At 38.1% G+C, this 25,404-nt stretch overlaps 1 protein-coding gene across 1 annotated transcript in view; it reads right to left on the reverse strand.

Moving 5' to 3' along the window:
- Positions 1-25,404, reverse strand: part of MORN1 (MORN repeat containing 1) — a 65,026-nt gene that overhangs the window by 17,515 nt on the left and 22,107 nt on the right. The window contains exons 7-11 of the mRNA XM_077837451.1: positions 22,060-22,156; positions 19,007-19,117; positions 16,710-16,837; positions 15,183-15,199; positions 14,522-14,712 (exon numbers count right to left, since the gene is read on the reverse strand). Of these exons, the coding sequence (XP_077693577.1) occupies positions 14,522-14,712; positions 15,183-15,199; positions 16,710-16,837; positions 19,007-19,117; positions 22,060-22,156 (544 nt within the window). The remainder of the gene's footprint in view (positions 1-14,521; positions 14,713-15,182; positions 15,200-16,709; positions 16,838-19,006; positions 19,118-22,059; positions 22,157-25,404) is intronic.

Consider the following 25,404-nt stretch of genomic DNA (forward strand, 5'->3'; position numbering starts at 1 on the left):
TGCCCACCAGTACCAAGTGTTGTGATGGTAGAGCATAGAAACCCACAGCTCCCTGCGGAAACCTCAGTAGTCACAGCAAAGGAGCAGAGCAGTAGCAACACCTTTTGAACACACTGAGTCCCCATTCCAAGCTGGGTCTCACCGCATATTCCCTCCTGGAACCTTTAACTCTTTCCCTTGCTCACTAACACTCATTGTCCTCTACCTAGATTGTGAGCTCTTCAGGGTAGAGACCAAGCCTTGTTTATCTGGTACTGAGAGAAGAAAGAAATCATGGATAGAAATTTTGAATTTCAAAATTTCAAAAACATTTATGTTTTGCTAAAATTAAAAGATTTTTTTTCAACGACAACAGGACCCAAAAGATTCTATTTCTGATCCAAAAAAACAGAGCACCCATTCCACAGTGAGCTGCCATCTCCCCTGAACACTGACTTCACTGCATTGGAGATCTCTCTCACCTTTTTCATAGGTGAATTTCTCCCACAGCAAAGCACTTTGTGAAAACAAGTATTCCAATGTGAGAGGAGTCAACAATCTATTTAAAAAAATTACATTATTTTACAATATATATTTTCCCAGACTTAAACCTCAGAACATTGTGATTTCAGGACAAGATGTTTATTAACCACTCAGAATATGGATTCTTAATGTAAATGTTGCCACAATCACATCTGAACTTGAGGGGGAGGATCTGATACAATAAATAAAAAATAATACTTAGTTCTTATAGGGCCTGATCCACAGTTCTCCAAGTATTTTTTAAAAGGAATGTAATTATTATTTCCATTCTATACCTGGGAAAATGGAGATACAGGGAAGTGAAGTGATTTGCCCCAGGTAAGATAGAAGATCAGCAGCAGATCTGAAACTAAAACCCAGATCTCCTGACTCACACTCCAGAGCCTTATTCATTGGACTGTGCTGCCATACAAGACCACATTTCATTTTCCGGAAACTATTAGCTACAAATTCCAGTACATTTGTAACAGGAATGACCTAACATGGATTTTTTAAAATTACATAATTCTTGCTGAGCCCCTAGAAACTGTCACACCGATGAATGCTTTAAAGCCAAAATACTTCAAACTGTCCTGCAGATGAGAAAGACAATTCTGCAATACAATTTCAGTTTGTTGTTTTTTGTTTTTAAATATAATGTAAGGTTATCTTTAACTATGTGATTTTTTTAATGTTCTCAAATCCAATTTGCAAGGAATTGTTTGAAACGTATATGCTGCAGCCAGTCAGACAATAACAGTTCTGCAATTATCAGCACCTGCATTACGATTCAATGGGTTGAAATTACTAAGGGGCCATGGCAGATACCCTACTGGCAACAATTAGCATAAAAATGTTCTACAGTTTAAAGCTGTGGGTGGGAATTACAAAAGGTTAACAGACTAAATATAAAAATCTTTTTGAATATAAAATCAATGTGCTTTGTTACTAAAATCTGGGTACTGTAATTTAACCAAAATAGGGTTTAGAGTATCTGGCAATCTTCCATATGCATGAGATAGGCTTTTCTTCGAAGCAAAATGCAGAACAGCCAATCTGAAAGTTTTTTTAAAAAATGAAACAAAACCTAAACAACTAAAGTGTTTCATATCAATAAAATATTCCAACATGCTATTATATAATGAATATGAAGGAAGGTCTCTAGACAGATACTGAATCTGATTAGATAAAGGTATCAACAATCTTTTCACTGGACATTCAAAGAGGAGGTGTATCGTAGTGGTCAAAGCATTAACAGCTAGAAATTTCTCGGTTCAGCTCAGTTCTAATATTAAACTAACTTCCTCTGGGACCTTCCATCAAGTCACTATAGGACACATTTTCAAAAGTGGCCTCTAATTCTGCGTGCCTACATTCAAGGCCTTGTTTTTAACAGTGCTGAACAACCACAGCTCTCAATTACTTGAACTGGAATTATGTACAGAAGGATAGATGGTAATGGAGAAGTTAAATTTGGATTATTAAAATGACTGAAGCAGAAAAAAGTTTTAATTTCTGAAAACAGCCATAGCGGGACAGACATGCCAGATGGCCATTCTCAGGGACAGAGTATCTCACATGAGGCCCCCCCTCTTGGTCCAGTCCAGAATTATGGCAATGTTATAATTTGCTTTGACGGGACACAGGGTGGTAGATGGTCCTGCAGGAACTTTGATCCTAGATTAGTGAGGACTTTGTCTTTCAAAATTGAGTCATTTCAACGGTCATTGATTAACATGCTCCTTCATTTGTCTCCCATGATGTTTGTCAGACACTGGGGTACATCATTCTTCAGCTCACCTGTATTATAAGATGAATTTCAAGATCTTGTGTTGTATTCACAATTCTTCTTGCTACAGAAAACTGGATGGATTCCCATCAGAGATTCACTGATCAGTCATTGGCCTAAGGGATCACTATTGGAGTAAGCTGAAGAGCTTCATCCCTGACCCCACAACAATCAAAGCACTTACCATCTATAGTGCTCATTGTCAGCTGTTTTAGGGAACAAGAGCCCATGAAAGAGAAGTGAGCACAAGTCCATCTCTATAAGGCAGAGTGCAGGGCATTATCTCTAGGCTAACTCAAACCTTTCCGAAGTATTTCAGGAAAGTATGTATCATTATAAATTCTAATTCACAACACACACATTATGTTGTTTTCAGGACAGAAATATTAGAAAAAGTATCTTATGTATAAAAGTAGCAGTATAAGTGAAAGTGGAGAAGAAATTTGTATAGCAAGAGTCTAATTCCAAAGCGATGCCTCATTAAACGGAGTTAATGGGGATGTGCTTGAGAAACACCAAGACCCCTTTTATCACAATTAGTGCCACATCTCTGGCACTCCCTGTTAATCTAATAGAATCAGCATGTTCAGGACTAGCCCAGGGTTTTTAATTGCAAAATCAGCAAACACATTAATCATCACTTTATAGCCCTGTTGTTGTGGTGGAGAAATGAGATTACAGAAATGTATCAGAGGTCACAGACAGGAACTCTCACAAGCTTATTTAGACTTTTAGTCAAACAGAGAAAAGAAATACAGACACATCACAGGTTACTGTAAGATGTTCCTTCCTCTTCCCGCTCCACCTCTCACCTTAATTCTTTTATACACACGTGGGCCCAGGTCACTGACTTCTATATGCTTTCCAGATATAAACCTGTACAAGCAGGATTTCCCTTCCCCTTTGGACAGATGGCTTGCCTGCCACAAAGATTTCCCAACATTATAGTGTACTTATTTTTAACAAATGTTAAGACTGAGCAAACCACAGATGGAGAGTGACCTCATAACCTCAAAAATCTTAAGGGGAGAGTGGAATCAAAAATGAATGCAAAAAAAGTGTTAACCCTCTGAATTCAAGAGCTGCCATTTACCATTTTTTCACTAGCAGTGATTTCTGGTTAGCAGGCCAAATCTTGGTTACATTTAAGTCAATGAACATTTTGCTAATGTCTTAAATGGAACCAGGGTTGACCCAAAATCAGAATAACTCTCTGTGACCAGGGGGAAGGCTATCATCATGCATTGAACCTTGAGCTCTCTGGTGGCTGTGCAGCATGTTTCTATTCAACCACTGCATCTGCAGGCTGATCAGACATTTTTCATAGACTCAAAGGCTATAGGCCAGGTATGTTCTGCTTAGCACAGAGAGGTGTAAACCACTGCACTACAGAGGACCTGGGTCCTGGAAAGGAGATTCATCTTGAACCAGAGTAGGAAGTGTTTCTATTCTCTACCTGATACATTTTGTGCCTTAGCAGCTCCGTGAACACTGGAGGAAGCAGGGGGGCTGAATCTGATGCCATCTATGGAAGGTGAATGACTAATCCCTGAATTTAAATGCCACTCAACTCTTTCAGAAACAGAAATAGAGCAAGTAGTGCATATACTACAATAACATAATCCTTTTTGTGCTATGTTTCCTTGGCTGTGTGTCTGTCTAACAAAAGAATGGTGACATACTATCTATACTGGGACAGAACAAAATTATCTTGCTTGAAAAAAATACAGCTGCATTTTATATTTGCCATTTAAATATTTTTAAAAATCGCAACTCAACCCACGAACACAAGATGCCTTTGAAACACTTTGGGAGCTACAATTTTGGGCTCTGGTTGTATAAAGTCCTTACTCAGCTGCTCCCTTGAAGAAATCCGACTCTGAAATCCCACTTGCTAAAGTAAGGGTTTAGAGCATCTTGGCTTTGTTTTGTTGATCTTTCCCAGACAGCAGGCAGGATTTTGTCAATTGAGTTTCTCATCTTTGGAATGGATTCCCGTTGGCCATCTGCTATAATATGAGTCTGGGGGGCATTAGATTGAGACTTATTTATTTCATTTAGTGCTTTGCTTCTGAGTCAGGTCTTTCTCTCCCCCAAGAGCCAAGATACCAATTCTCGATAAAGAATAGAGGTGGTAGTTTCTATTTTACCCTCCTATCATGAATAATACATGTAATTTATGTGTTTTAATTTTTGCAATGAACACATCTAGCTGCTAGGGTGATAGGTACAGTAGCAAATAATAAAGTAAATAAAATCCAATATGAAAAGCATTCTGATGTGTACATAACACAGCAGTAATGTTTTAAAAAGAGAAGCAATAGGGCCTAGTAGAAATGCCACTGGTCTGAGACTCAGGATACCTAATTTATACTCCTGCCATTGGTCTTCTGGGTGACCATGGGCAAGTCACTTTACCTTACAGTGCCTCACTTTCCCCATATGTATAACGGAGACAATGATATTTACCTCACTTGAAAAGTGCATTATTATTATAAAACAATTTGTATTCACAATTCCTTTATTCATAACTTCCTTCAGGCATGGAAATATTTTCCTCTTGCAGATTATTTTTAATCTGCAAACACAGTTTTACCTGTGCACTAAATGGACTCTAAATTATCATGACAATTTTTCTCTATGTATTCCTCCAACTAAGCTTCTAATGCCAAAACTTCTTTACATTCACATAAAACTGTGGGAATAAGAGCACTCGTCTGGGAATAGCATTTAAACTATTTTGTTCCAGCTGCTGCAGAGGCAGTTGAGGGAGCATTCAACGTGTCCTTTGCGAATCCCATAAAAATAAGCCTTTTATCATTATTTCTGAGTGGTAGATTTTTTAAAAAGTATAGAAACTTAGAATGCAGAAGATTTTCCCCACCTATTGTAATATTAAGATAAGGTTTATAAGCCCCAGAATTGACCTGACAGTGTCATTTTAAGCAATATTAAAAGAAATTACAGTGGGAAAGGAAAATGCTATATTGCTATTACCAGTGTTACTGAAAAATCTCATGAGATTAACAATGAAACATTACAATAGCCACACTTTGCTCAAATGAGTATAACAGATATCTTGAAATAGTGCACAATATGTCATGAGGTTTACTGTACTGGCTGTGTGATTACACTCTATTCCTTGTTCCTACAATTCACTCAAGGGTGGTAAATGTGTATCTCAATATTCCTAGAGCTCATTTACACCAGATCTGAATTTGGCTCCTAGGCCACCTGGTTTCAGGTGCAAGATTGTGAAAAACAAATGGGAAGATCAAAGATTCTTGGGAAGGTGCCACACACAAAAAATAATATTCATAATTATGTGGATTTCAACTGTTCCTCATTGCCACAATCCTAATAAAGTTCTTTAAACAACTTTCAAGAAGTAAGGAATGTACAGAGGTGTACAGAGAATAAGATTATTGTAGGCATTATGTATATTAGTTTCTCATCCTGTTGCTATAGTAAATCTTAGGTTTTGATAGCTGCATCTTTTATTTACAAGAAAGAAGAGTCCAAAACAGAAAGCTTCCAACTGACAGAGTGGAAAGAAAAATCTCTGGAAAAAGACAGATAGCGACAATCTCTAAATCCAGTAAAGCTAAAAGAACTAGTGAGCTTTCCTGGAGTACAGAATCCCAAAAGACTTTTGGAACCTTTAGAAAGCCTCAGTAACTATGGGAAAACTCTATATAGGGCTACATCTTGGTTGCTTTACACATGCAGGATGAAAGTCTGACCCTACTTAAATCAATTGGAGTTTTACTATTGACTTTAATGGTTCCAAAATTTCACCCACATATTTTATTTCACTGGAAGTGTTGTGAGATAGATTGGATTTGGTCCGCAGCTTTCACAGGAGAAAGGATGATTAAAAGAAAGTGCTGATCTAGAAAAAACAGGATTTTTCACACAAAATGTATCATATTCTATAGTGATGGAACCATTCAAGAACCTAGATAGACAGAAGTATCATCAAAATGGCAGTGGACAATGGTTGGCCAAAACAGGTGGTGAATGTTGGTTGAACAATTTAGTTCAGGTAAAAGCAAAGCTATAAATAAAAACAACAAATGGGAGAGAAGTTAAAAATATATCTGTAGGATGCAGAATTCTGAGCTTCTTCAGAGGAAGAGACATGTAAGTACCAGATTTCAAATAATCAAACTTCTTAGGAATTCTTTATTCATCATGGCCCAGGTGAAATAGAGGGTGGAGCTGAAAACCTTTGCAGCAGAATGTTTGTCTGTAGTGGAAATGAATATCATGTCTTCAAAGAAAAATTTGATGATCCTGAGGCAAGCTACACTGATGATGTCAAAAGTTTTAGCACCGAGGACTTCAATGAAGGAGTGGGAAGCACTGATGGGGAGAAGTGGGCTTTGATGTTAGCTCTGATGATCCGGCAGCGTGCATTAAAGAAAGCAGATTAAGAGCCTGATCATGCTGATACAGAAGTCAAAGGTAAAACTCCTATTGACTTCAAATCTGAGCAGGATCAGACCCTCAATGGTAATTTTAAAGTAGCAGATTCGATCAATTTATTTTAAAGTAAAAAATCTTCAAGGCAGAATGAGAAGGCTCCTGATTATTCTTTTTATATCAGTGTTTATACTCGTGTCTGACTGGTCAGATGTCTAGACAGAGGACTCCCTACAGTGATTAGAGGTGAGATACTCAAAAAAGGTCTATTTAAAAAAAAGAAAACACAAACACTTCTCTGCTACTTTTTTCTAATAATGTTCAAGGAACAAAAAAAGTATAGTCTCTTAATCTGGTTAGCAAAATTATAACTTGTTAAAAAACAACCTTAACATCAGTGTGAGAGAGAATGTGTTTATTTTGCAACATGTTTTTCAGCGAAAACACTACAGAATGCATGTGACCTCATGTGTTTTCTTTTAAGATATACTCTTTCTTGGAGATACTAATGGTGAGTCAGTTGTTATAGTAACTACCTTTTCATTGAATATCATGCAGAAAGTATCTCTCTGGCATCAGATGCTTGTGCTGCAGTAAATTACGCATCCAATTCTGTCAAAACATTCTCAGAACATATTTCTTTAGTAAATGTTCAGTCCCCCCTTTTCTGGTTTTCTCAGTTTAGAAATTACAGGCGTGTTAGTCTGTATTCACAAAAAGAAAAGGAGGACTTGTGGCACGTTAGAGACTAAACAATTTATTTAAGCATAAGCTTTCGTGAGCTACAGCTCACTGGGAACTCCTTGGCCACATACCCTCCCTTTGCCCCCACACCCAACCCCAACACATTGACTTGTAGAAGTTTTTGAGACGTCAAACACAGTATTGATAATTAGAAGGTCAAGATGAAAGTATATTATTCTCCCCGGTTATTTCCTTAGTAGACAAACACATTCTTTATTAAACTACCGCTGATGAAACTCTTTTGGTACTACAAAAACTGCTATAAACAATGTATTTTAAATATGAAGATATGCAGAATATCATATTTTACAGATTTGATAGTGAGATCTACTTTTCTAGGACCCGATTCCTCAAAGTTTATGCACATGCTCAAGTATTTTGCTGGACCAGGGTCTCAGGCACTGTATGAAGAAAGGGAAAGTAGATTGTTGTTGTATTTGGATTTTGTTAATAAACATCACATGGACTGGCAAGAGCTCCAATTGTTTGAATTCCCAGCTATATCGTTTGTTGGTTTTGTATTCTGCGTACGAGGTAACTTATTTTAGCAGCATGTAGGCTCTCTTCTGTCTCCCTATTTAAAAATATGGAGGATAAGCGATGGCTCAGTAGTTGATTTCTATGCCTTTTGTTTCCTATTTAAGCTCAAAATATCATCATTTGAAGTGACATTCTGGTGAAATGAGAAGGGAATCCAAGAGCGTTATAAAACAAACAAAAAATAACCAAAATAACACTCTCCTCTTTGTGATTCAGCAGACTGAGGGATAGGATTGCACATTTAATGGAGTTAGCATGGTAAAACTTTAACAGGCATGAATTAGAGGACGGAATAATTAAAACTGAACACTAGTGGCACAAAAACAGAGAGAGATAGATATAGAGAGAGAGAACCTGAACTTTTAAAAGCACTAATCTTCTAAACAATCAACCAGTGATACGTTTGGGTTGGTGTGAATATGAAAGCTCCATGCATTCCTCATCCTGCTTCCAATTGAAAACTTGTTGCTCAGTCTTATAAATTCCCCAAAATGTAAGATACAACACAATAAATAGTTCTTCGCTCCACAAATATGAGAAATATTTTAGCTGATGCAGCAGAAAATGTGATACTATAGACCAAATTTAAATCAGAGGGATTAAGAGAAGCTGGACAACCAGCAAAATCATATTGCTGTTATCAATGCTTAGAAATCTCTTCTATATTGCACTTTGAAGTCTTGTAAAAACATCAAGAACGTAAGAGGAATATTCTCCCTTAACATGCATACGTCACTTCCACTAGCGTTACATCAACTGAAATAAACAAACTAGTACTGCTGCTCTGATTCCATTTGGTAATTTGTCTGGTGATATTTTAAACAGCCATTATTAACTTTTCAAAAAGAGCCTTGGAAAACTATTCATATTTCAACGTAAAACTGCTGCTGCTATGACTGATGTTATTATAGGAAAACAAAAACTAAAAACCAAAGAGACTCATTTTTACAAAACGAATTTACTTCTCTAACATCAGGAAATAGCTAGAAATGAATTGGTAAATCTTAGATATGTATAACTTTATAGTTACTAAGGAGACTCTCCAAAGGAATTACATCTAATCCATCTTTGCTAAATTTGGATCTCATTACATTTTTGAAATATGGAAAACCATCCATATTTGAAATAAAACGGTACATATGTGTTACTACTATACAACAGAACCTTTCAGAATTCTATTTCACTGACAGTTCATCAATAGTGGATAGAACTGCATGAATTTTCATTATTGCATTATTACATCCATACTCCAGACTGTGGTGCATTAAAGCCTCAAGGACCTCATAATTTACTCATCAACAGAAGTTATTCTTGAGGCATTTTGAGAGCTCGCCAGCATTTCTCTCAAAACCAGAGATGAAACCTGCTGAGAAGAATGAGAGCATAATCAATTAAATAATGGCCAGGAAAAAAATCTCCATGGCGGAAAGTTGCAAACCTAATAGTCAAATGAACCTTTAGGAAGCATTAATTCAAAATGTAAAAGATGTGCTTTGGCCCCACTTCTTATTACATTCTCAATACCTGTCCATACAACAATGTTGTGTATTATGCCTTATTTATTTTGGGTGAAATTCACAGATAGCACTAAGCCCTCTGCACTAGTTAAGCCCCACATAGGGCTGCACAGGGAAATGCACGTGAAGCCCCCTACACACAAAGCAGAGTCTCCACATCATCATCATCCCCACAAAGACTAACACAAAAGCCATAATGACGCAGGATAAAGAAGAGGCCATTGGTTTGTGTTTTGATAGATCCAGTGGCTCTCAATATACATGCAACTAGCTTGGTGGAGCTGCAGCTGATACGCGAATCCACAGCAGCTATGGGAAAGGGTGGATTTCACCTCCTCATCTTCTCCACGCTCCACCTGCATAAAGCCTGAATGGTCAGCCTTTATGCTGGTGTAGTAAGCCCCATTAGAAGATGACGTGATAAAAAGTGTACAAAATAATGAAGATAGAATGTGATCTTCTATTTATCTTCTTGTGTCATAAGACAAGAACAAAAAGACATGCAGTGAAAATGAAGGGGGAGCAAATTCAAAACCAACAAAAGGAAACACTTTTCCACAAAATGTGTAATTAGACTGTTGACCTGACTGCCACAATACATCATGGAGGCCAAGACTGTAGTAGGATTTTAGAAAAGGAATTAGACATTTAGGGTATGTCTGTACTGGAATTAAAACCCCGCAGCTGGCCCATAGCAGCTGACTCAGGCTCGTGGGGCTGAGGCTAAGGTGCTGTTCAATTTCAGTGTAGATGTTCAGTATTGGGCTGGAGCCCAAACTCTGGGACTCCCCCACTTTGTGGGGTCCCAGAGCCCAAACACCTACACCACAATTAAAACAGCCCCTTAAGCTCAAGCCCTGCGAGCCAAAGTCAGCTGGCAAGGGCCAGCGTTGAGTGTTTAGCTGCAGTGTAGGCATACCCTTATTTGGCTAACAAGAGTAACTCCTGCCCCCCAATCAAACAAAAATAACAAACCCGCCAAGACTTTTGGAAGGGATAACCCCCTCATATTTAAGGGCATAAAGCACCCACTATAGGGTTAGGAGAAACCTTCCTTGGAGTCAGGTTATCCCTAAAACAGCTGGTGCGGTCCACTTTTGGAGACTGGAGACAGGACTGGACAGTGGTCTGATCCAGTCTGACAATTCCTATGTTCCATTGTAATGAGTGGAACTCTATGCTAGCAGTACTAATTAGAAATAGCTACTGTCAGGGCAGGTCCTGGGAATTTATTTATTATTATTACCATCTCTGCAGTATGTGGATCCTGCCTTGAGTGAATTCCACTATATGCATCCCAGTCCACTGTTCTCTCCCCCACTTTTTTTAATAAACAAATGGTCTGTCATTGCAGCATTTTTGCACTGAATTTATTTTTAATTAATAAACAAATGCTGATCTGACTTATCTCTTTCATGCTTTTTCTTCTTTCTCTTTCTCCATTGTCTTCACTCCATCTTTTATACTATTTATCTTGGTGTTTCTTCTCTGGATCATTTCTTCCATACTTATTTTTCTATATTGTACAATAATTGTTCCATGTCCTGCTATCACACTCTTCTTCTGTTGTGTATACTGCCCTTCAATCTCACCCATTGTCCTGCCCTCCTTTCTTTTCTCTTCTTCCTCAGTCTCTTCCCTCCTCTTCCTACTCTCTCCCCATTTTCTCCCCCATCACTAACTCTCTTCCCCTAGTACCTCTCTCTTCTTTCCTGTCTGTCACACTCACAACCCACTCACAAGTTTGTGAAATTACACCAGGGCAGAATAGTCCCATTGTTTGTGTCTGCTTCTGTGCACTCACAAAGATTGTACTGCATAGGGTCACATCTAGTAGGTGTTCTTCTGAACCAGAAGAATTAAAAATTCATTTTTCTTTTAAATGAAAGCCAAGATACTGCAAATCCTGATGGGATCACCCAAAATATGCTGGTATATTTATGCTCAATCCAGCTTCTGTCCAAATGAGATCCTCCAATTATGGTTAAAGAGGAATAGAAAAGTGAATTGTTAATTCTGGGTAGTCAGCAGGTAGAAGGATTAGACATAATGAAAGAAAAGGTTAGCTAAGGAAAAAGTAAAAAGTTCCTAGCCCATGCTAATGTCCCTATTGCTCCAGATGGCATAGGAGAATTCTGGGTAAAAGGGAGTATGCCATGCTCTAGAGATCCTCGTTCGTGTAATGCCCATACGAAGGGACCATTACAAACTGGCACAATTAAAGCAGCCCTTGGGCTGTTCCAATTTGAGCTGTGGCGCAAGAGCAGTCCCAGGATGAGGAGGTTAGGGTGGAAAGGTTGCTTAGAGTCACATTTGTCTCTCCCATGCCAGGCATGATAAACTCAGATTCAGTGAAGCTGAGCATTTAGCCCACTCTCTAAAGAAACTGAAATCAGCTGAACTAGATGCAAGACTTCCATCCATTCTAGCTGAAAAGAAAAGTGAAGTGTGTTCTGTTGAGAGTGACTAAGGAGTTAAAAAATACAATACTGTTACTATTCACACTTACAAGGATGACCAGGAATCAGTCATCTACCTGACCCTCCCTTTGTGGGAGACAACAGCCTGGATTATGCTTGTTTCAGGAAAGGTGTTAGTTACAAATATTGTAGTGGGGATTTCAACTCCAGCCTCTCTCTGCTTCAATGTCCCATGAAAGGGAAAAAATATTTTTACCTCTGACCTGAAAATTCACTAATCAAACGCCCTGGATTGAGCCAGCAAGAGTGAGACACATTTGTTTAATAACCCTAATCTTGTGGTGATAATTTAAGACTGGTTCATGTGGTAAATAAGGATTCTTCTTCATTATCAATATTCACTTCGGTGAGTTAAAAAGCAAAATGACAAATGACAAAAAAAAATTGCACAAACAGGTGATTTTTGAAAACACAAGCTGGGGCTATCAAAATAAACCTCTTTGCTACTAAGATAGATGGTGTTTATTTTGTTTTTTCAACTAACTCGTAACTACCACCAGCTTTGTTACTCCATTGACCATATTAAGATGCAAATCATGTATTTACAATGTATCAGGTTATATGGGAGAATTTAATATTACTGTTCACAATAAACTGCCGTGATTAAACTTTGATTCAACTCCCAAGCTTCAGCATTAGGCTCCCATGAATAATTCCAAGAATAATAGGGTGGTAAAGCAATACCAGCATGTTTATAAAGAAAGCGTTAGTTCAATCGTTACTCCCTGTCCTGTAGGAAAACGGAATAATAATCTAAGTACTGAATATATATTTAGGATGAACACACACCTACGACTTACTATGCTATAATTCCTTCAAGGGGTAATGAGATGGACAAGAGGACATTAGGGCATTAGCACAGGACTTAGGAGTTCAAGTCCCTGATCCATCACAGACTTCCCGTCTGACCATGGGCAAGTCACGTAGCCTCTCTGTGCCTCAGTGCCCCATCCATACAATGGAGATAATAGCACTGCCTACCTCACAGGGGTATTGCGAGGATAAATACCATAAAAGCTGTGAAGACACTCAGACACAATGGTAATGGGTTCCATTTAAATACCTTAAATAGAAACCTTACACCCCAAGAACTGTACATGATTTCACCAGCAGACTAATTCAAATTACTGTCCTGTAATTCCACATTTTTCTATTTTAATTTTATTTCATAGACCTAATATTTAAAAACAACATCAACAAGCAACTTTCCCTCTCCCTGTTCTGTGCACTCCCATTCCTCCTAAATTCTGCTGAAATGGATCCCCTTGAAATGCACCCCTTGTGGTGGTATTTGAAGTGCCATCCACAAGAACGAGACACTTTTTTCTAATTGAATGAATTGTATGGTTCATACATGCATTCACAGATGGGAGGACACAGCAGTGAACTATTTGTGAAGCTTTTTACATGTGATAACTCATATTTTATTAACACAAGAGTCTGATGTATTAAATGGTCAGGAAAGATAAAGGGAAATCTGACCAACAGAGTTGCCAACTCTGGTGATTTTATCATGAGTCTCAAGATATTTTATGTTTTTCTTAAAGCCCTGCCTCCTAAATCTGGGTGATTATGTGAAAATCTCATTTTTTACTTTTTAGAAAGGAGAACATTCTAGTCCTTATAATTACAAAGTAAAGCTTGAAGATGTGGACCTTAATTTCTCAAACCCAGCAGGCAAATAAAAAGATCCCAAATTTACTATTTTTTAAATCTCATTACTTCTGACACATGGGATTGAGAATACTGGACTCTGGTTCCATAGCCTCAAAATAAGCTCCCAGGTTAAAGCTCGTTGGCCACTTCCCAAAAATACACCAGATATTGCAAGCAACAAGGACAAAACTGAGAGGGGAAAGAAATTAAAGATATATTTCTGCTTAAAAGGTGTTTCAATTAATTTCAATTAAACTGATTTCAATTAATTAAAAATATCTTAAAGGGGCTAGAGGCTTCAGGATCCAACACCTCCATACTTGCTGAAACTGGCACGTTCACTTTACTCAAGACACTGCACTGGCTGCATTTGAAGTCGCAGCCTCTCGCAGAATAAAAGTTGTTACTAGAGATGGGCTGAACCAGCACCAATGCCTCTGAACGCTGGCGGTGGGAGGGTGGGTCCAAATTCTGGATTCATATTTACATTTCATGGTTTAGGCCCATCTTTCATTCTACCACAGTGAGTGAACTTAGATTGTCTAAGTGATTGTTGCAGCTCCTTTATCTAAATCATTGTGAACCAGTGTGTTTTGACTGAAAAAATAATTGAAGTAGAAGCTTTGGAGAAGGGGTTGTTTTTTATAAAACAGAAATTAAATATTTCTATGAAATGTATTCCATTTATTATAAGAAAGTCAGTGGAAATCACTTCTGCTGTTAAAATGCTTTGAGAGCCACCAATTTGCATTACAAAAGCCATCTCCTTTTTTTTTTTTTTGGGTTGTTTTACTACTGTGTAAAGATACTTTTTGTTTCTCAGTTAACTAAACAGCTGAGCAGCTGACTAAACCATTTTCTCTACTCACCATCCTCGTTGCTAGGGGCATCTCCTGTTCCAAGCAGGGTGTCTGATCTGGATTCTGGCTCTATATCTCCCTTAGGGATTGATAAATCAGCCAGTGCAAATCCAGATTTGCCAGATACAGGGACAGCAGCTTTCAGTTCCCAGCTTCCAGACACAGCATCCATCAAAGGATAGTTAATACACTCAAATCCACTATGAAAGAAAATAGGGTTGACATTTTATTTTGTTTGTGCTGATAGGTTTTAAGATTTTAATAAAATAATCCAGATATAATATGGAATTTACCATCAGGGCCATAAAATATCCAGTGAATGAAAGTTACAGCTGTGTATACATATTGTGATATATATAACATACAGTACTGAGAAACTAGCTGATCTCCCATAATATTAGTCTATCTGATTTGGTCAGCAAACAGTGTAGCCCTAAACCTTTGTACATCAAGTTTATTTGGGTTACTTATCTCGTGTCTGTCAGGTCCAGGTGAACTGGTACACAAAGTCACAATGATGACCTGTCCTGATAATCATCATAAAATGATTGAAACTGAGCAGCTTGAAAGAGAATTTTTACTGTGGATTACATTTCATGTGGTAGAGTGCTGCTGAGAGTAAGGACTTTTAATTGTTTAGTTGATAAAAGATATTGAGCAATATTTTCACCTCTGGTCAGCCATTTCCTTTGAAGGAGAAAAGAGAAATATGTTACTCTACAAAATATGTTGAGCAATATGTTGGCTGGGATTTTCAAGGGAGTTAGGGGTTCATACCACTTCAAATTTCAATGGGAACTGGATGTCAAACTCACATAGGCACTGAAAATCCCAGTCATGAATCCTGATTTAGGATCCTAAATATGCACGCTGATTTTCAAAAGTGCTGAACACTTAGCAGCTCCCATTAACTGTGATGGGAGATACTGGTTGATCTGCACTTTGAAAAATCATACCACTTATTTAGGATCCTAAATTGGGATTTAGAAGCTTAACTTTAAGGCTCTTGTTTTTGAAAATCTTGGCTGTTATATTTTCATAGTTAAGGAATCCCTTGATTGAGCAGCTATAATTTACCATTAAAAAGAAAAATTCTCTCAGACAAAGGACTCCATGTCGTGTTTTGAAGGAAACATACTTAAACAACCATGGGCAACATTTTCAAAAACATAGCAATGTTAGGGGACTTACTTTTGAAAGAAAGTACAGTACATGCACATGTTTATTGTAAACAATGACCTTTCAGTGGCAACCGTGATTTACCAGTTTTTGACAGACCATTTTAAAAACTGACTTTGGAGAAACAAATTACCCAGTGATCAGAACACAAGCTTGGCTTAAAACAAAACGGTCAAAGGGTAACATTTTCACCGCTGCCTAATTGATTTAGGAGCGTAAGTCCAATTTTCAAAAGTGACTTACAATGGAATTAAGGGTTTGTCTACACAGAAAAGTTTTACCAGTTATATCAGTAGAATTACAGTAGTTAAAATAAGGTGCGACTCTAAACCAATATAGTTATACTGGTATAACTTTGCCTATTTAAATTCACACCTTATTTTAAACGGCCATAACTTTGCCATACACACAACCTTTTAGGTTCCTAAGAGCCTAATTTATTTCTGAAAATGGGGCTTAGGCTCATCACTTACTCAATATCTTTTTTCTATCTCACCAGTAATATTTGTAGAATTTAACGTCTGAAAAACAAAATGGCTTCTTTCAAAATACTATATCAAGAAATACTGGCAAAGTAATTCAGATACATAAGGGAAAAAAAAGACTACAGAGATCTACCCCAGGATTCCCACACTCAATGTCAATGAAGATTGCGGTAACGTAAGAGGGAATATAGTCAGAGTTTATGAAAAGAATTAGCCTTATCACCCAGGGCCATGAGTCAAAGGCCACTGAAATCAATAGGATTCCGTCTACTGATTTCAATGAGGTTCCCAGTGCCTTCTGGAAGTCATAGGCTTGGGAGTAAGAGTAGAAACTCATAGAAAGTAAGTGGTGATGGCACAAAAAAAATCCAAGAATCTGGCTTGAACTAGATGATAGGTCAAGTACTGCAAGGGAAAGTCAGCACCGATACACAGGAAAAACACCAATGAGTGACTGCAAGACATTTAGTCACTGCACCTTGTGTATTATTTAAGAGAAAATACTTCATGAAATAGATTTTTCCACACACTACGTACAAAGGGGTTTTCACTGGCTTCCTCTCAACTTCTTCAATTAACTTGAATAAGCTGGTAGAAGAACTTGCTGGAATTTGATGGTTTTTGACTCCAGCCCAGATCTCCAAAAGTCGACCATTCTCATCTTCCCATCAAAAGAGCAACAGGAAAAAGAAAATTAAAATTTCATAACTGTGTAGTAAAAAACTGAAATATTTGTTGCAACTGCACAATATCATCTTACAAGTTTATGCAAAATTTCAGAATCATCCACCTAGTAAAAACACTCTCATCATACTTGTTAGCAAGGTTGATAATAAAAGCTATTGTTTTGTCCAACAGACTGGTGGTCAGTGGTTTTTAAAAAGAAAAATATATGATGAAGGAAGAAGAAAATATTTTTAAAAATTAAGATTTAAATGTAAGAAAATCTCTAGGAAATCAGGATCTACTTGAGAGAATAATCCAGTGTTATTTTCTTGCTTCTCTTTCATTGAAGCTGTTTCAGTCATGATCTAATAATATGTTTGATTAATACCCCATTAATATTTTTTGCTCATTCACTTCATTTGTTAATCCTTAGCCTTATATTGTTTATTTGGCAATGCACTCAAAATGGTGTGTCCTTCCATCTCTCAGATGCTGAGTTTGTTCTTTCAGTATTGTAGTTTCATTTTGTGATGTGTTGATAATAATTGTAATAAAGTTTTCTTCCGACAGAAAAGAATAGATAGTCTGGTAAAAACTAGGGCCAAATTCTGTGCTGGCTTAATTCCATAGAAGTTGAAGCCAAATACGAGGCCAGGGGCAAGGTGAGGAAAATTATACTTTCCGTAGTTCAGCATCCAAAGAAAGCAGATTGCAAAAAGTAATGATCAGAGGAACCCCAGCAGTCGCTGAATCCCTTGCAAAATTTCAAAGAAAAGTTAGCAAACATGCTTAATTCTGCAGAGGCCTTAGGTACTCAAAGTTTCCAACCCTCGTGTAGATGAAGCTTGCCAAGAGTCTTCTTTTACTACGCCACGCAAACAACAGAGCTAAAACTGTCATTTGTACTTTCAGTTGGGAGATCACAACCTGAAAGCCAGCTTGTCTTCTCAGCAGGCTGGAACAGTAGTAAAGGCAAATATGGGGAATAAATATTTCAGTTTCCTGGAACATTTTCTATTCAAATTGTGAGAAAAAGAAGACATACTTTAACCTTTCCAGAGGATTCATTTTAAATAACCTCCTCTGATTTGTATTTTTGAAAAGCTGTAGCAAAGCTGTCATATTTTCTGAAATACTTATCTAGATACATTCATTTAACTCCACAATGCTGTGGATAGCCTTGACTTCCACAGAAATAATTTTAAATAGAAGGTTACAAAGACCAAGTGAGTTTTAACTGTCAACAGGAAGGTTTTCTGTTCTGAATACAGAATTTAAATGAATGCATTGATTGTGAAAGGGCATAGATTGACAGCACTAGAAAATGACGTCTTCTCTCTCTCCAAACAACAAGTACAGTACAAACTTTATCCCTTCCAATTTATCCTAACACTGACCTGGAGAGAACCCTTCTAGGCTTGAGAGGAGAGTTTTGTCTCTATTCAATCCCTTATCTTTCTACTAAGACTGTCAACAAAGAGACCAGTTAATGTTCTCTAAATATGGGACTGAGACCATCAACTCATGTTCACAGGCCACAAACAAGCTGTCAGATGCTTATAAATTTTGGTCATTAATGACCTGGATTTAACTGTGAAAAATTGTATCCCATTATCATCTTCTTAACACAACAGGCCCACATTGTAAATGACTTTCCACTTTGAGATTTTGAAATAAGACTAGCAAATTATGTGCATATATAATATTAAGTATGGAATTCAGAAATGAAGTAAAATTCATAAATTTTTAGGGACATTGATAGATCAAAAAAACCTAGCAAACACTTCATTTCTTGAGATGCTACCAATATGATAACATTTCCTATAGCATTGATTACTTACATATAATTGTTTTCTGCAAGTAGGATGTGTGTAGATCCTGTGTATACATGTGTGTACATCTGTACCTTTGGGTCATGTGCAATGACTTCTGTGCAAGACATCACACACCCCAAAGATTCCACAAACCATTTCCTTTTAGGAGGCAGCCACATACCTGAGCGGTACAAGGCAAAATTATAGGCCTCATAAAAGACCTTGAACAAAAATCATCATAACTGTAAAAGGACATTTTAATTTAATGTCATGTTTTGGTATTTTCATTCTCTATTTATAATTGTGAAACATTTTTATATGGCAGAAAATATCTGTAAACATGTTCTTACATTCAGAAACCTCTCCTCCTTCATTCTGTAGCTGGACATGAAGGGTGATAGCAGACCCTTGGATTACATCAATAACTTCCGGGCCCAAAATTACCATCTTCTTTGCTTGAGCTGCAACATTAAATATATTTGAGTTCTTCTCTTATTAGTAGACTTAAAGTGCTCCCCCTCTTTCAAAGAACCTTTGCTCTGGAGCATCTTTTATGATTTTATCTCCCAAACAGATTGATGAATTGATGGTAGTAGACCTTAGGCATGAATAGCCTTATAAATTGCTTATACTTTCATTCTAGATCTTCTTCTCATTGATGGTTGGTAAAAGATGAGCCATTATTTAAGCAATCCCTTTAGTGGAAATAGGCCTAACAAAATGTGCAGAAACAGGGTGGGGGTGTTTTAGGTGTGTGTGTAATCTAACTCCTATTGAAGTCAACGGGAGTCTCTCTCCATTTGTTTCCACAGGATGTGGATCAGGATCGTAGTGATCAGGAGAGGGATACCTTGATTCCCAACAGCCACAACTTCAGATCCCAGAGAGGTTAATTTAGCACTTCATCCTTCAGAAATAGATGCACTGAGTTCCATTAAATTTACTGTGTGTGATAATTTCAGATGAGAACTTTCAGATTAAATGGTTTTATCTTTTGTCTTAAGTCAAAATTTCCCTTCCACACCTTCACTGAAGTATGCTTTGTACCACTGACTGTATCCTTCCATCTCAGAGATTGCTGCATTTTACTAATGTTGTTTATATATCAGGTGTGAAAAATTTTGGGGATTATGTGTAAAGTACAATTAGAAAGCAGAGGTATGATTTTTGCACTAGTGAACAAATATGTAGGTGGATCAGATATCAATCTGCAAACTGGAATGACAGTTGTCTAGGCTCTGTTTTGTTTACAATGCTTGTTATGAGAATGTATCTTAGGGGACAACCCTCCACCAGGAGGGGAATAGGCTAGTTGACCTTTGTTGCTCTTTTCTAGCTGTGGATTAACCTTGTCTCAGTTTCAGATTCTTCGAAAAGTGAACAATATTAATGTCCATTTCACAGAGTCAAGGAATTAAACCAATCCTTTTCCATCTTACATGCGCCCAGGATTACCCTGACTAGAGGTATTAAAATGTATAATTACGTGAAAGGGCCATGTGTACTATTTTTTCCTATCTATACACACAACTAAAAATTTCATCGAAGCTTCTATCATCTCAGGTCTTGATTACTGCAACATCCTTCTCTCTGGCCCTGACAAATGCAACCTTGCCCTGCTCAGATACATTCAAAATGGTGCTGCAAAAATCACTTTCCCACCATGGTGCTTTAATGGTCTCCCCTCTCGTTGCATCCTTCCACTGGCTCTCTCATCTCTTTGGCATCAAACATGAGCTACTTTTCTTCACTTTCAGTGTCCTTCATAGCCTATCCCCACCATGCCTATCATCTCTCATTCACTACCAAGATGTCAACTCCTGCCTCTGATTGGCACTGTACCAGTTGTCATAATTCACTTGTTAGATTTTCTAACAAGCAGCTTAATGCTTTGTCCCATACCATCTCTCATGTATGGGAGGCACCCCCCATAAGCATCTACAAAACTAACTCATTATTCCCCTTCAAAATTATCCTTAAAAAACTCTCCTTTTCCAGGATGCCTACAAAAAAGTTGACAACATTAGCCTGCCGGTGTGCAGAGGCAATCGTGCTGACCAATACTGCCTCATATTTTCCTTAAACTTCCTCCTTCTGTTACTTATGTGTTGCCTCTTATCTTATACTTGGACTGTAAAGTTTTTGGGGCAGGGACTGTCTTTTTGTTCTGTCTTTGTACAGTGCCTAGGACACTGGAGTCTGCTCCATGACTAGGATTCTTAGGCAGTATGGTAATACAAACAATAATAATTCTACAAATTACAGTACCCTCCTTATTCTCTTCCACTAACTGATTTCAGATTTCTTTCATGCTGCTCCCCACACATGGAACATCTTCCCCAAACAGCTCCAATACGTCACTAAATTTTCCTCTTCAAATCCTCTCTTAAAACCTACTTCTTGTATGATATTTACAACTAATACCAGAAGGGTTGAGGAGCAGTCAAGCATAGATGATGTGTACCTTTGAAAATGCTGAGAAGACAAAGGCTGGATGAGTAATCAAAGGGGATTCCAAGGTGCTGTAACTATGCTTCACATAAGAGATTATTTCCTCTACCCTAGATCTTCTCCCCTTTCCATTGCAAAATGAGTCATGGAGATAATTCTGAAACTCTTTCTAGAGGTCTGACACCATGTGGATCTCCTGTGCCATATCCAGTCTTCAGCTAGAAGAGGAGGTAGCCTGACTCATGGCCTTTGAAAGAGAAAAATCGAGAAATTCTAGGGGTCTTCTCTTCCCAAACAGCTCTTCTAATTTCATCTTCCATCCAGCCCTAACATTCTATTAGGTTTTCAGCAAATAAATCCTCTTACATATTGCAACAACCATTTCCAGTTTGGAAACCATGATACATTATGTTATAAAAGCTACCAGAATTTATTGGAAATATAGTACATGATCTTCCAGTTAATTTTTATCTAGGGCGGTTTGTGAAACCATATAGAAAGCAGCTAGGAATATACTGAATAATTAACTGTGGAAGAGATGAATTTCAAGTTGTGACCTCTGCTTTCTGAGCAGGACAATTTAATACTTGTTTTTTTAAACTCATTATATTGTTATTTTTGTGAATAAGGTAATGGCCTTTAACTCCAAAAATGTATGTGTGATTTGCTTTAAAATGAAAAGAACACATTATTCTTCAAAAAAGGTTCCAAAGTAACATTTTATACTTCACTGTGGTTCTACATTTAATTTGAATTAATAGCTTCCCCCCGACACACAAATGTGCCACTCAAACAGCTACCGCTTTCACTCTTATGAACTACATGTTCCAGGCAAACTGAGTGCACAGAGGAGGCTAACACTATAGCCAGATCATATTAATCAACAGAGAGACAGCCAAAGTATTATGTTGAAGTCTTGTTAATAACTGGACAGCATAATGAATGAACGTACCAGCAGGGTAGCCATTGATCCACAGTCCATCATAGATGACACCAGAACAATGAATTTTAGTGCCCTGGCCATTGAACACATCATTTCTCCACTGTCCCTTCAAATAGAAACACATTGATTTCAAATTTGCAACACAGGCTACTTTATATCGAAGGGATTATTCCAGAGGGTTCTCAATAGCAGAGTGGGTGGCCCTCAAGGTTCTTTATAAGTACCCTTCCAACAGTTGTGTGAACATGTTGAATGGGCGACCACACAACAATCAAGGATTACGTGACACTCCGCAGTACACCCTCTAAAGAAAAAGAGGAATCAAGTATTTCTTGCCAAAGGTTTGTTACAGTGGGGCGCTATTATCAGAGGTGCTTCTGAGAAGAAATTACACTGCACTTAAATGCAGAGAATGAGTTACCACTTGGCACATGCAGAATGATGCACCACTTCCTATACAGATTGTGAAGAGTGACACCCTTGGACAAATTCAGTCCCAAAGATTTCAATGACTTACACCACTGCTGAATTTGACCCAAGATATATAATATTATACACATAAAGAAAATTGTGTTTGCAAAATCAAGCACTCAAAAGTTAGGGAATGCCAGAATTGAGCTGCTGTGCAACCATAATTGGGCCCCTGGTGTGAATGCCTTATTATAAAATCTTTAATTGCAAGACCAGATATTATTTTTCCCACAGGACCTTGGTCTCTTTCAGCGACTGGAACCTTGAGAGCCACAGCACAGAGTAACAGTATTAGGTTGTCATCTTCTGTGTGGACCAGCCCTAGATGGGTATGAGACACAGACACCCTTTTCTAGTGGGTTTCACAGCTATTTGCGGACAACAGAAGAATGGTGAGACAGTCATAAGCGGGGGAGCAGGAACTCACACTTGCAACACACAAAGACAACCAAAAGTTCAAGTGTGGGGAGTGAAGTGGTACTTCTATAATATTTGCCAATAGCTATATGTAGCATTAAAAAAAACGAGAAAGTATGTGTTTCAGGCTCTCTCCTGCTCTATGGCACTGACTCCTTAAATTTCACAGGGTATTAGGAGCTGGAGAATAAAAGTGTTTTAAATTTCTCATGTGATCTCATTTCTGCTATGCTGATCCACTGCAAATTAAAATTTATTTTATGGTAGGTTGTTCAATTTCTGGCTCTGCTGTATGATAAATGGAGGCTGCACAAAACAATGTGCTTCTATAACTCTAAATTTGTCTAAACCACCTTCAAATTCCAGATGGATTTAGAGGTTAGAATTCTTCCACTCTTTCCACCTTTAGTAACTAGTATCCAAATTAGAGAACAAGGGCGAGTGAGCACAGGCAGTTAAAAACAGTTCTGCAGAAACATGTTTCTGCAGCAACTCGCTTTATTCTAGTTTTCCCATCATTATTTTAAAGCATTCCATGGAAATAATTTGAAAACGATTTGCTTCAGAGTATAATTGTTAGAAAGCATGGAGTGAAAGTTTCATGATGGACCGGATGGCAGGCTCTTCTCTTGTCCCATCCTGTTAGCAGGTGCTGAAACCCTGCAGGGCGATGCCAGCTTATTTTTGTTGATTTGTTGGTGGCAGGTGCAACTCATTAACTCCATTTGGGACAGAGAGGTGGGAGTAGCTCTTTGAGCAAAGAACTGGCTTTTAGGACAGAGAAATTTTGGAGGAGAAACTACAGGGATAGTCATTCTTGGAAAGAAAGCTTAAGTTTATATATTTGTTAATATTAGCTGAGTTACCAAGCACTACAGATATCAGAAAGGAAGTACATTTGGACTAAACATGGTCTATGTTTATAAACTGTATGTATATTTCTGTATAGAGCAAGGTAAACAAAATGCAGTTATTAGAGCTGTAGTTCTGGGCCTGATTCTGATTCCTTACTCACACCGAGTAACACCTTATTTCACAAGTAGTCCCACTGAAATCAGTGGGACTATTTATGCAGTAAAGTACTATAGAACATGAGTTACAATGTGACCCTTTGCTTTTGTATGACCAGTGCCTCTCTTCATATGGTTAAAATAAGCAGCTCAAAGAAAAGATGTAGCAATCATTTAAAAATGCTGAATATGCCCCACACCAAAAAATATACTTCTTAGCATGACAACACTTAAAATTGTGCTCACACTTCTAACCATTCACTAATACTTAGTATGAAAGATACCATACAGAAGTGAATTCAATCTCTGAAGCGGTACTGGGGAAACCCAGTAACTTCAGCACTGCTATGTTACTTTCAGGAGAGTAAAAGACCATGATTAACAGAAAAGCAAGGAAACAAGTGGCAGCTCAATAATGACACAGGCCTGTGGGAATTTGGCACTGATTCAGATTTAGTGTTTAGCCTTCAGAGGGAAAAATTATTATTATTGCAATATAAATGTATAGAAGAATAAGTCATTTTAATTATAAAAGTATGTGGGGGGGGGGGGGAGATGAGATAATACTATGCAGTGGACTCTTCTGAAAAAATCCCACCATTTCTATCAGCAGTGTAGTTCCACCCAAGGTAGTGATGGTGGTAACTAATGTAATCACACTACAAGCAGGCATTGCCATTTTTGCAATGGTGTCACCTACACCTACTCTGAGGAAGGTTGGATAACACCGCCATTAAAATGTCAGCCAGCCAGCCACTCCATGCTAGACTAATGTAGCTGCTACCACCAGCAGAGTGGAACTGGTGATAGCAATGGTGGGAAATCTGAAGTTTAAGAGGTTTCACAATAACTAGAAACTAATCGGTTTACTGTGATGTACTGAAATAATAGGAGATTTTTATCTCACTTTACTACATGCAAGTGTGCCATCGTGATGGGGTGTTTATAGCACACATGCTGGGAAAGAGCTAATATGAGAAACCAATTAACCTTCCTGCTCACACCTGAAGGGTGGGCTAGGCCAAATTAGAGATAGAGCCCAGCGGGGGGAGAACAGGGCTTGTTTCCATAAAGATCTGGGTGAGGCCAGCTGGGGAGAGGGAGTAGAGAGTTCTTCCCTCTGTCTAGTATGCACCCTGAAAGAAGGCTGAGAAAGGCAGCAGAGCAGTCATGCTACTCCAAGGGTAAGCTAGAAGCCTGACTGGAGACTTGGGCCCTGAGGAGACGTAACTGGCTTCAACCCCTAAGAGAGAGAATGAGTGTGCCAGTCCCTGGAGAGTGGCGTTGTTGATGGTATAGGAGCTAGAGACAAGCATGGGGGACAAACTGTAGCAGATGAGGTACACATATGAGGAAGAGGTGGACAACTGAGCCCAGCTTGTTTGAAGGCTTGATTTTGTTTACATTTCTTTTGGACTTTGGTAGAGGACTCTAGCCTGGAAAGGGGCATGACTTG

This window comes from Eretmochelys imbricata, chromosome 18, assembly GCF_965152235.1.
Source record: "Eretmochelys imbricata isolate rEreImb1 chromosome 18, rEreImb1.hap1, whole genome shotgun sequence".
Lineage (NCBI taxonomy): Eukaryota > Metazoa > Chordata > Testudines > Cheloniidae > Eretmochelys > Eretmochelys imbricata.